Below are 12,160 nucleotides of genomic sequence, written 5' to 3' on the forward strand. Positions count from 1 at the left end.
CCAATCCAGCAGACACGGGAGCTAACAAGGCCTGTATGTTGTGACAATGATGGCCAATCGTCGGAAGCGTAGCAAATGATGCCTGCTCTGTGCAGTGTTTACATGTCTGCGCAATGATTACTGGAGCATGGCGCTTGCTGGATGCGCTTTTCTTTTCAGACAGCTTCAGTTCACTAACGGTGTCCATAAAACCGTATCGCTCGCATGAGCAATGTTCATATCTTAAGGCTCATCGAGTGAGTGCACGCACATCACATTACTTGCTACATAATTCACTATTTTGTTTATTATTATTATTATTATTATTATTATTATTATTATTATTATTATTATTATTATTATTATTATTATTATTATTATTATTATTATTATTATTATTATTATTTCGTTGACCCTGTGTTGAGTGATCTGCAAGAAATGCCCTCAGTTAGCCGATCAGGAGAACATCTGCCACATCTGGTACCTCTGTAGCTTTTTGTCGCCTGTAGATGTTTAGTTACAAACTGCATAGTTTCTAGCTCCCTCTGTAGTCTTTTCAGCGGCATTACAACAACGTTACGGCAGTGGGCATTGGTTGCTGGTTCCAAATGTTAAAGGTGGTTAAGGCACCATACGTCTTTGATAGTAGCTAGATATATTTAACCTGTGAAGTCATGAGCTCAAAGAAAACCCAATTTGGACTAGTCAGTGAAAACTGGACTGCTCTGTTTTAACGCCTTTCTTTCTCACAAAGTGTGGTTTTGATCAAGATTTTGATAAAAGTCCAATTTTCGGTTTAATTGCAAAAGCCCACTAGTTTTTAATATGTATTATTGCGTATTATTATTTATGTAATATGATCTATGGCCTCCATGGAGCTAACGTGTTGGTTTGAGATTTCCTTTCACTCAGAAGGAAGAGCATTAATATAACAGAAAAAAACCCATAATTAATTATAAAAATAAGAATTGACTAATAGTTGATTTTTATTGTGAATTATTATTATTTATTTTTTTGCTAATTTGCACAGGATCAAAATTACAGGTTGAAATATATATACACCCCCACCCCCAACTAATAGTTGGAGAAATGTTCCATCATAGATTAACCACAGACTCTTTGTTTTCATCAGTAAGCTAATTCTAGGTGGGTATTTGACAACCTATCTTGGTAGAACTCATTTAAATTGGCTTGTACAAGCCCCCCCCCCCCCGAAAAAAAAATAAAAATTGCAGTATGGTTCACCCATTTTCAATCGCGGTGCAGTCAGATTCTTTCCAGAAATGTATCCATTCCAAAGCCAGTTTTGATGCGTTCAGCATGAAATTGCCCAAAAATGCCTGGATGTGCTAAAACATTAAAATGTTCACTCTACATATGCAATAATCATGAATATGTATTATTGGGTCTGATCAACGTGTTTCAAAGCAAGATAACCTGATGAAGGAGATTCATACAGTCACAAAGATTTTCATTTGAAATCGAAGAGAAAATAGTGCAGAGAAGTGCTCTTACTAAAAACAGCTGGTTTATTCTTACCTGACCAGAATTCAATATCGCATGAAAATACATCTGTCTTGAGCAATGATTTAAAAGTGCACTGCTGTATGTAAAAGATAAACCATTTTACTTCATTACAGGCTTTCATGCAAATAGAACAGTAATTCATTCTAAAGTAAACAATTAATGATTCAATGTGGCCAATTGAGCACCTATCAGCTCAACATCTGCCGTTTCATCATTCACACTGAGTTGTTGCCACAGAAACAACACCCATGTATTTAAAAAAAACTCTCAGACATTTAGGTTTTTTTTGTTTTGTTTTTCAGTTCATTGACTTGTAGTGGCTCTAATGGAAATTTTCTCTGAGATAAAAGCAACTGTTCACATGATAAAAGTCAACCTTAAAGAACGGAACAACTTTTGAATGTGGCTGAGCTGCTCCTGCGCTGAAGCGGACGCAAACAGTTTACTGCTCCATGTCGTTATCGTTCTCATTCTGCAGCGTCTTCATCGCCAGGCCCCACAGCGTCACGCTGGAGATAAACTGGCCTTCGCTCGGCCTGTAGGGCCTGCCGGACCCCGTGAAGGAACCGCAGTGATTGTCCGACGGAGGCAGGTAGGGCCTGCCCGCGGAGTCTCTGTCCAGACACGTGTTGCCGTTCTCCACGTACGGACCGTACACGGCTTCCTGAGTGGGTTTGTTCAGCTTCAGGCGGTTGGCGGGCAGCAGAGCGGCGCTTCTCTCCTGGTGGCCGGACGAAAGGAGGTGATGGGGAACCAGGGAGCCCAGCTCTGGAAGGGAGGTCAGTGCAGGGTTAAGGTGCATGCTGGGTCCTGGAGTCTCTATGGGTTGTATTGCTTGTGTGGGCGGAGGACTGCACGATGAGGGCTTCCCTAAATCTGTGTCAGGCATGATGGCGGAAAACTGCTGGTCGGTGGTTGCAGCCGATGGTTTACTGCGGCGGAGTGATTTAGTAAACGGGGCCGGCCCATTTGCATTCTGGGTCTGCTCAGAGCTGGCTGCGGCCGGGCTGGGGACAGACGGCCCCTTGCAGTGCATGTTGCTGTGCCTCCTCAGCATGGCGGAGCGGGTGAAGCTCTTTCCGCAGGTGTTGCAGACGTAAGGTTTCTCACCAGTGTGTGATCGGATGTGACGCTGAAGGTCTCCTGAGTCAATGAAGCGCTTTCCTGGATGAAGGAAAAGACCATAGATATACATTAAGCCGCTAGTTTTAGTGGGATTCGTCATCCTGGGGGAGGTGAAGTTCGATAAAACGGAGAGAGAAAGGAAGAACTTCAATGGTGGCAGTGAGAAGTAAAAACCGTTTCTATCCAACAGAAGTAAATACACTGTCTGAAATCAGTTTGAAAACTGAACTTAGCCGCTTTTTAAGTCCACTATGAACACATTTTTAGCTTATTATTTCATTTAAACTAAAGGGAATCTATTCTGACTTCTGCAGCTGGGTTTTCATAAGAGAAGAAGTAACATTTTCAAGGTACATACTTAGACTAGTGGACATGTATGAATACTTCTCAATACTTTGAAATGACATGTAGGATCTCTGTTCCTACACCCTGTCTGGATAAATGGGTGGGTTTGTGGTTGTGTGTTTACTGCATTACAATGAAATGAACGAGAAACAAATTAGAGGCAGCGAACGTTACCGTTTGAAGCTCCTCCTGACTGATCTATTTCTCATAGATAGCTATGAACACGAAGAGGAGTGGAAAACAACCCACATTGACTATATGTAGAGATTATACAGCGACAGGTAACAAAAACTATATGCTCTACAAATATGCATTCGGTTAAGAAATTCATGTAATTGTGAAAAAAGGCCAGAAAACGACAACCCTGTATCAAATCTCTTGGTAAAAGGTAATTCATTACCACAAGTGGCACAGATGTGGGATTTTTCTCCAGTATGGCGGGCCTTGTGCTTCAGCAGCTTCCTGTGTGTGTTGAAGGACTTTCCACATTGATCACAGGTGAAGGTCCTGTCTGCTGCATGAGTCCTCTTGTGCTCCTTGAGATTACTCAAATTGGTGAATCCTAAGCAAGAGACGTAAGTTCAGTTCGGCCTTCGAAGAAACATGTGAGCGACGAAAACGTGTTTGTTTACGCCGAGAGACGCAACGTTACCTCTGCCGCATATGTCGCACAGATGTGGCTTCTCTCCCGTGTGAACCACTTTGTGACGCTGGACGTCCCCCGATGCAGTAAAGCTGGTAAACAAAGATTTGGGCTAACATTAAACTCTGTTATTTAGCTTAAAGCTGTGCTCGATCCCAAATTGTACACAAATTTGTACAGACGGACGCATTTGACAGCACCCATCTTTTAGACGTGCAAAAAGCCTTATCAATTTTGTTTTTCTTGCTGTGGCATAATCTCATTATAAAAGAATAGTATAAACATTTTATTTGAGCACATTTAGTTAGTGAGGAAAAGTACAATATTAAGTATTAGTTATTTACCATGCTTACTATGCGCAGTGGAAAAAAAATATGGATCAGAAGGAAATTCATCTCTGTCACATCATTTTTTTTTATACCCCCCCAAGAAGCACAAAGTCATGGATTGCCAATCCCCAGAAAATGTGATCAACATTAAAGAAATATAAATAAAAAATACTTTAGTTGCACATATTTTAAAGGGTTTGTTAGCGGTGCCAACATTTGAGCTACCAGGTATTAAAAAAAAGAAAAAGTAATTCTCAACATGGGATTTTTTTCTTGAAAAAAATTAAAGGTTGGATTTTTTTTTTTAAATGATATTTTGCTATTGGGATTTTAAAAAAAATTACTCCTACATAAATCAAACCTGGAGTGCCAATGTTTTGATAGTATGTCGATCATTATTGCACAGCCAAACATTCCAAATTCAGGAGCTTTATATATATATATGACAAAAAACACTAAAGCAAAGAAAGTCAAGTTAAATCTAATATAAATAAAAACCTCAACTGTTATTTTTGGGACCACGTAAATTAACAAGCCTCTAAAAGCGACACATTAAAGTTAAGAGGAGAATTATTAAATGAGCTGATCTAGAAACTAACTTGTACTACCTTTTACCACACAGCTCGCATATGTACGGCTTCTCTCCGGAATGTCGCCGCAAATGGGTCTGCAGGTTGCCTGCCTGGAAGATAAAAATCCCCTCGATATCTCTTTTACTATTTAAGAACAAAGGTGAAATAAGAGGGAGTGTGGCGGGGAAGATACCTGAGAAAAGTTTTTGCCGCAGACGTTGCACTGGAACGGCTTCTCACCTGGAAGCAGAAAATTCCAGTTTGTGTCTGAAACAGTCCGATGAGTTATTAAAGATGAAGTGCGTTAGTGCAGACGCGTAATACCGGTGTGAGAGCGCTTGTGCAGCTCCAGGTTGCTTGGATGTTTGAAGATCTTCCCACACAACTGGCAGCAGTACTGCTTGTGCCCCGCTTGGTGAAGAGGCTCCGACTGAGGCTTCAGATTTTGCTCCTCTTTGGTTCCAGGTGGGGGACTGGGAAGCTGCGTGTCTGCTGCCTCAGAACACTCCTCTCTTCCTAAAGGGCTGCTGCCGACGGGAGCCTCTGGCGCTTCATCAGGAGCCTCATCCGGAGCCTCAGCGTGGGCGACGGGCCCCCCGGGTCCCCCTCGGAGGCTCTCTTTGGGACAGCTGATGACGGGCTCGGCGACCGACTCGGCGCACATCTCCTCTAAGGCTTTCTGAGACCGGAGGTAATTGTATTTCTTCAGGTAAACGGTCTTCTTGGGACGCACTGGCTTGTTGATTGCGGAGTCGGTCGGGTCGCAGGCAGGGGCGTTTAAATTATTCAAAGGGGTCAAAGAAGAGATGCCATTTTTTTCTGCTGTTACGGATGTGCAAGGAGGGCTAGGCTGCACCGTATTTCCTAAAATCGCGGGAGCGCTACTGCCACCCTGGCTCATTCCGAGCTGACATTGCTGCTCTTCCACCAATACCAGAGGCCCTTGACTTGAGGACGCGCTGTTTGTCCGAATTGCACTTTGCTTGAAGTACTGCTTACTGTAGAAGTTACGGAGCTTGTAACCGTGAATGAGCTGCTTTTCTGCAGGCGCGTGGGAGCCGCTCTGTACGTCACACGCCGAGCTGCTGTTAGACACCGTCCCCGGCATCCTCCTTGTGTGATCCATGTCACCGTAATAGCCCGACCTCTGGGGGTCAGGCGGGCAGTGGAGGTCGACGTCATGCGGCAGGTTACTCCCCAAAAGGCAGTCGTGCTCTGAGCTCAGCATGCCTGGGAGGGCAAACGAAGGCATCTCCACGGGAGGCGGGCAAGGTTTGAGGAAAGCGTTGCACATGCTCTGCACATTCGGGACCTGCAGACTCTGAGCAATGTCCAGGAGAGCTTGCACGTTGTCCTGATTAATGTCGATGTGGGAGGTGTACATGTAGTCCAGCATTTGGCCGATGCCGCCGACATCCTGGGTCACCAGGTTGAACACGTCGTTCTTCTGACTGGGAGAGTTTTGGAACAAAGACCTGAAAAGATCAAGCCAGAGATCAAGTGACATGTACAGGATTATCTCAGGAAATTAGAATACCACTGAACTGTTTATCTACTGCTGTAATTTCATTGAGAAAGTGAATATAGTGTAGATATTTTTTAAGCATCAATATATTTTATTTTGGTTGATTATGGCTTTCCCAAAAAATTTGAAGACCAATAAAAAAAGATTCTTACAAAATCCAAAAATGATTCAGACCCTTGTAAACTTACTTTCATTGAACCTTGAAGTTTATTTCGGCTAGAAAATGCAACAGACATCATAACATAATAAATCAACGGAAATGTTTAGTTTTCTGGGGGCGAGGGATTTCTCTGTTTCTATTTATATTTTAATAAAAAATGAAAAAGGCAGAAGTTATTGAATAATATTCTCAACAATCAATGGGAAAAAAATTAACTTTGTACGTCCAACAATCAAACCGTTTTTGTAATTGTTGACCGTCTTTTTGTCCATTTCTATTGGTATTGTGATGATTTATTTTCAGTGATGAGCTTTCCGGTTGGAAGGCCTCTTTGCCATCATCCTAATCTTTTGTTCACTTTACAACTTCTTTATTAGATTGAAGAAATTTAGACAGTGCGTGGAGGTTGTGAAATCTAATTGTACATGTTTTCTTAGCTATAATTATATATAAATGAACAATAATAAACATTTAAAATAACTCTGGTATTAAAAAAATCTTACCATGATTCTACATCATAACTGAATTTCAAGTTAAATGGAATTACTAAAATAAATTAACTTTTTGATGATTTGGTTGAGTTGCACCTGTACACATTTGTTTTTTTGTGTGTGGGTTTTTTAACATCTCACTGTAATTGAACAAAAAATTGAATAAATAAAGACATCAAGGCACCTGAAATAGGAACTGAAAGCAGCCAGGACATTTTTGTGGGCTTTGAAGCAGACACCTTTCACCACCAGCATGCAGTCACAGAGAAGCCCTTGAATCCTCTGCTCCTGGAGTTGCTGGAGGAGATAGGAGCTGTGGCTGGACAGGGTGTCCATGGTCAACCAGCTGCTGCAACTACTCCATAAAAACAAAACACAAGAGTCGCGAGTCAAGAACAACTACTGGCTAAACAGACCTCTTCTTGTGCATCTCAGGCTGACTAGTGACCTAACGGCACTTTCAAAAATAATAATGTATATCTATATCGTTCAACAACAGCGCGGAATACGGAGTCTGAGCTACGAGACCACCCATGCAAAAATTGGACGGAACAGTCGAGGTAGCGTCGAGGCCATAGAAGGTGACGTAAACCTATATCCCGCAACTCTTTGCGAAAATATAGAGATTCAACAAAGAGATGTTTCCTATTATCAATCGTTTATTAAAAGGAGATCTTAAATTAGTCCAAATTGTAACAAAAATGTTCCCCACCTTTTATTGGGATGATCGGTCACTTTACTACAGCATAAATACTACGTCACTTCCTGGTACATCACGTATTTGGAACTATCGAAACATGGCTGAAACAGTGTCAGTTTTCTTACAAAACTTTAAAATTTTATACTTAAACTTTAACTGTGAAGCATGTTTGAAAAACCTTTATAAAACTACTGAAGATTTTTCCAGTCACAGGCACAAACGCTTTAGATGCTTTCCTTGCCCGTTAGAAACGATACGTCAGCTCTTCTGCCACATTGCGTGTGGCTATGTGTCCCATAGTTCAAGTGCGGTAGTAACGTTGAAAACAGTTTTTCAAATAAAATTATTCAAAAGTTTCCATTCAGATAAAGAATAAATTGATAATTGATTTTAAAAAAAGAAGAAAAAGAAAGCAGCAGCAAGGATTAAGATTAATCACTGTTTAATAATAATAATAATAATAATAATAATAATAATAATAATAATAATAACAATAACAATAATAATAATAATAATAATAATAATAATAATAATAATAATAATAATAATAATAATAATAATAATAATAATAATAATAATAATAATAATAATAATAATAATAATAATAATAATAATAATAATAATTTTGCCTAAATGTCATCAGTGAAGCTGTTCCGAATCTTGGCACTGTTGAACCAAGACACTCACAACATGGCGGTAGCATTGACGGACGATTCTCAAGTGAGTTGAGCCAGGAACTCTGTTTTTCTAAGATGCGTTTGACGTCGGAACGCTAACCTTGTAGTTCTTAAGTCTGGACATTGTCACGTGTGTTTTGAAAAGTTGATACGATAGGAACGTGTGCTTCGCATGGTTTTCATCGAAGATTAAGACAGAAGTTTACTGATATCTGTCCTATGTGCAGCCGTTGTTTTTAACGGTAAACGGCATTAGCTTAACCGAGCGTAACGGCCAGCCTGGTCCTATTTAAGCGTGTAGGTTTAATCGGTTTTGGTTGGTTTTTACCAGGGTGCTATTAATTTGTTGGCTGCCTGAGAAGAGTCCACGGTAAAGAAGACACGAAGAGAAGCTTATCATTATGGTGTTCTTCACCTGCAACGGATGTGGCGAATCCTTGAAAAAAGCTCAAGTCGATAAACATGTAATGAAGTGTCGTGGGTGCCAAGTTCTGTCCTGTATCGACTGCGGAAAAGACTTTAGGTAATAACTGTTTTCTTTACCCAGCTGTTGTTTTTTTAGTTTTTTTTTTTTTAGATGCAGTATTGTCAAAATGTGCTTCATTTTTAAACAATTCCAATGACACTCTGGCCATATGCTTCATGTCATCATCATGGAGGAACCTCTCCCACATCCCAAACACTTGATTGGTCTTTAATCCAGGATCGCCCTCCATTTAGCTCATCTTCCTCTCAACTCTACCCAGCTTCTCTGTCCTCACTAAAAAACAACACACTATTAGATGTAATGCTGCCATTACAATGTTCTTGATATTTACACAATTTTGTGTCAGAGCATTTTCTTCCTTTCATGCTTTGTGGCGAGTCGTGCAATTCTAACTCATAAAATCATAGTAAAATACATTATAATTAGTGGTTGGAACGTGACATTGCAGAATGTGAAAAAATTCCATGAGTTTGAAACGTTTTTTGCAAGGCATTTCACTTTTAAGACGGTGTCTCATCTTGGTTGTGTCACACGTAGGGGCGAGGACTACAAAAACCACACTAAATGCATCAGCGAGGATCAGAAATACGGTGGAAAAGGTTACGAGGCCAAGGCGAATAAAGGAGATGTGAAACAGAAGCAGTGGTTACAGGTTAGCAGTCCTCATCGAATATTAGCATATGCGTGAGTAAGGAGGGTTGCTTCTCTTAAGGCTCATCTTGTTGCACTTTTGTCATGCAGAGAATCAGTGAAGCCATGAACAAACCCGGGGTCAGCGCTAAGCTGAGAGATGTGCTCTACCAAGTTAGCGGTTATGAAAACGTGCCGAGGAAAAAGGCCAAGTTTCAGGTCGGTGTTACTTGCAACATTAAAAGCTTTAATTTTGTTTAAAGTGCTTTAAATGAAGGAGGAAAGCTATGGGCGAATGAATGCCTTGTGACCACATGATCAGTGATAAATTTGTTTTTTCTCTCTCTCTCTCTCTCTCTCTCTCTCTCTCTCTCTCTCTCTTTCCTCAGAACTGGATGAGAAGCAGTTTAAAAATATCAAACATTGGGCTACAAGAGGAGGTGTGGGACATAATTGCTGCTGCAGACAATGTAAGTTATTTTAGCTTGTTTTATCAAGCTAACCGTCACTTGGATGTCCCACATTTTTTTGTGTTTTGGACCTCTTGATCAGTTAGAAGTAAACATGTCTTTTTTTTTTTTATAAAAAAAAGATGTCAGAAAGGCTTAGATTTCAGTGTATTTATAAGTTGTATTTAAATGTCCTGATAAGGACCTACAAAACCACTTTATTGCTTTACTTAATATGTTAATGTTACTTGATGTTACTGGTGTTGCTATTTTAATAATTTTATGTTTTTGCTGGCTTTTTAAATACATACCTAGATTAATTTCTGTCTGCTTGTTTAATAATTGGATGTAAAAAAAAAGTTTAAAAATTAACTTAATTATTTATCACCCATCTATAAGACTCCTCCGGCCACACAAACGACCAAAGGACCTGCCGACATGGAGGCTGACATCCAAGTGGACATCAACGGAACTAAGGGCCAAGAAGACCAGTCAGACACTGAAGAGAAGAAGAAGAAGCTGAACAAACGGGAGCGCAAAGAGGCCCGTCAGCAAAGGAATGGAAAAGCTCCCAAGGGAAATGAAAAAAGAACTACAGAAGAACCAGAGAAAGGCCAGACAGGCAAACAGAAAAAGGAGGACAGAAAGAGAAAACAGAAAGGAGATGAAGACCAGACTGAGAACGGTGTTGAAGAAGATTCCAAGAAAACAAAGAGTAAATAACATTTTATTCCTTTAAATTGAAATTGTCTGCTGTCAAAGCATGCTTGTCGTAATTATGTTAAGTTGTTTGTACGTATATTTGCTTCAGATTTTATATAAAATATTGTTCTTTTGCAGTTGATGACGCTGCAGAGTCAGAGGAAACTGAAGATCAAGCCACGTCTCACGGTAACACGGCCTTAGATTCACTTAAAGTTTGGCATCACACTTTAATGAATATGTGTGTGGCTTATTAATCACATCGCCAAAGAAATAAGAAAATATTTTGTATTAAGATTCCAGCAGAGGTCAGTGTTGGCTCTTTGTTTTCACCGAGGAAATGACCCTCTCCAAACCTAACTATGTTCCGGTCACCCACACAGGCAAATTCAACTGGAAGGGAAACATCAAGGCAGTGCTGAGAGAGTCACCTGACCAGGAGCTGTCAGTGAAAAGACTCAGAAAGAAGGTGAGAAAGAAAGCAACGCATCTCTGTCTGCATGACACACGTATTCAACTTGACATCTGTCCTTTACCCTGAATGTGGCCATCTTTAAATACAAAACATAACTTAACATTGGGTAAGGAGTCTTTTTTTTCTGTCCTTTGCAGGTTTTGGCAGCCTACTACTCTTTCGCTGGTGACATAAATTTCAAAACGGAAGATGAGCTGTTGGCGCTTTTCAACAAAAAGATCACCAAAAACCCCAAGTTTAGAGTTTTAAAAGACAGAGTGAAGCTTTTGAAGTAGTCTCCTCCTTTAACAACATGTTCTCCATGGATTTAAGTGAAAGTAATTATTGCTGTTCTCCTTGGTGGCGTTTTATACAAATGAACAATTTCCAGGATTAAATGGTTTTACGCAGTGAGCCTGGTTGTTGTAATCAATACACGCATGCTTGGAACACGCCAGTTCTGTTTAATGTATAAAATGACGGTCGCAATGGAAGGCTGCTCTGTTGCGCATTCCAAGCTCGCGGTAAGGCAGGGGAATGGCACCTTATCTGTGGGATTGGATGTTGGTGTGGGGAGGGGGTTAGAGACGCAGAGAGAGGAGCACCTGAGCTGAATCCGACTCTCACACGGGACGACGCTAATGCACATTCCTCCGCACTGCGAACGGGGTTCACTTGGCTGGAGACACAGAAGCTCCATAGAAGCAAGACGCTTGGTGTCAGCCTCAGGTGAAGTTTTAATGCTTTCTGATTTTCCACGACTAGAATAAGCAGTTTCTTTACCCTGTACACACATGCTTACACACACACACACACACACACACTTACAGAGAATGAGTAAACCTGTCCAGCTTTATGAAGCTTCTCTAATCCCAGAAGGTTTAACACTGATGCTCATTCATCACACTGCTTACCTGTAACACTATATGGCATACTCTGGGTTTTAGTTGCGCTGTTACTCAAGTTTGCTAGTATTAAAATGATGTTTTCTCCTTCAGCCTGCGTCAGTTGGATTTAAGTCTTGTATTTTGATCCAGACCACACAGGATATTGAATGAATCACATCTTTACTGTTTGGGAGGCATGGGGTTGTTTTAAAAATGTTGCATTTTTTCAGTTTAAATATTTTCTCATAAAACTCCACTAAGGTGGTCAGTTATAACTGTTTTTCTGCTAAAATAAAACTGAACCAGAAAGTACTCTATCAGTGTGTACGCTTTAACTTCTCCCTTCAGAGAGTTCAGAAGTAGGACAACCGTGTCAGATTCTTGCTCTATGTAAAGGTATACAGTGAACTCAAGATGAGGTGTGGCACAAAGCCAGCTACTATGTATTCTGTAAAGTTAATTACTGAAGGAAGGAAAA

General features: G+C 40.5%; 2 protein-coding genes across 4 annotated transcripts; one reads left to right on the forward strand and one right to left on the reverse strand.

Moving 5' to 3' along the window:
• Window positions 1-984: 984 nt before the first annotated feature.
• zbtb49 (zinc finger and BTB domain containing 49) lies at window positions 985-7,582 on the reverse strand. 2 transcript variants are annotated; one of them, XM_044122789.1, is made up of 8 exons: window positions 7,409-7,582; window positions 6,881-7,051; window positions 4,845-5,995; window positions 4,714-4,760; window positions 4,557-4,630; window positions 3,629-3,711; window positions 3,377-3,538; window positions 985-2,670 (listed from the first exon to the last, which is right to left on the reverse strand). In XM_044122789.1, exons 2-8 carry the CDS (start codon window positions 7,030-7,032, stop codon window positions 1,949-1,951), a joined length of 2,391 nt encoding a protein of 796 aa, XP_043978724.1. In that variant the 5' UTR covers window positions 7,033-7,051; window positions 7,409-7,582; the 3' UTR covers window positions 985-1,948. The 2 variants fall into 2 exon arrangements, with proteins under 2 accessions (XP_043978724.1, XP_043978725.1); XM_044122790.1 differs by lacking the exon at window positions 7,409-7,582 and having other exon boundaries at window positions 6,881-7,398.
• Window positions 7,583-8,049: 467 nt separating this feature from the next.
• On the forward strand, window positions 8,050-11,209 carry lyar (Ly1 antibody reactive homolog (mouse)). Of its 2 annotated transcripts, none has more exons than XM_044122802.1 (9): window positions 8,050-8,116; window positions 8,405-8,596; window positions 9,098-9,212; window positions 9,302-9,409; window positions 9,580-9,660; window positions 10,039-10,354; window positions 10,480-10,530; window positions 10,725-10,810; window positions 10,954-11,209. In XM_044122802.1, the coding sequence occupies exons 2-9, from the start codon at window positions 8,475-8,477 to the stop codon at window positions 11,089-11,091; spliced, it is 1,017 nt and encodes a 338-aa protein (XP_043978737.1). In that variant the 5' UTR covers window positions 8,050-8,116; window positions 8,405-8,474; the 3' UTR covers window positions 11,092-11,209. The 2 variants fall into 2 exon arrangements, with proteins under 2 accessions (XP_043978737.1, XP_043978738.1); XM_044122803.1 differs by lacking the exon at window positions 8,050-8,116 and adding an exon at window positions 8,124-8,315.
• The last annotated feature ends 951 nt before the right edge of the window (window positions 11,210-12,160 follow it).

This window comes from Gambusia affinis, linkage group LG07, assembly GCF_019740435.1.
Source record: "Gambusia affinis linkage group LG07, SWU_Gaff_1.0, whole genome shotgun sequence".
Lineage (NCBI taxonomy): Eukaryota > Metazoa > Chordata > Actinopteri > Cyprinodontiformes > Poeciliidae > Gambusia > Gambusia affinis.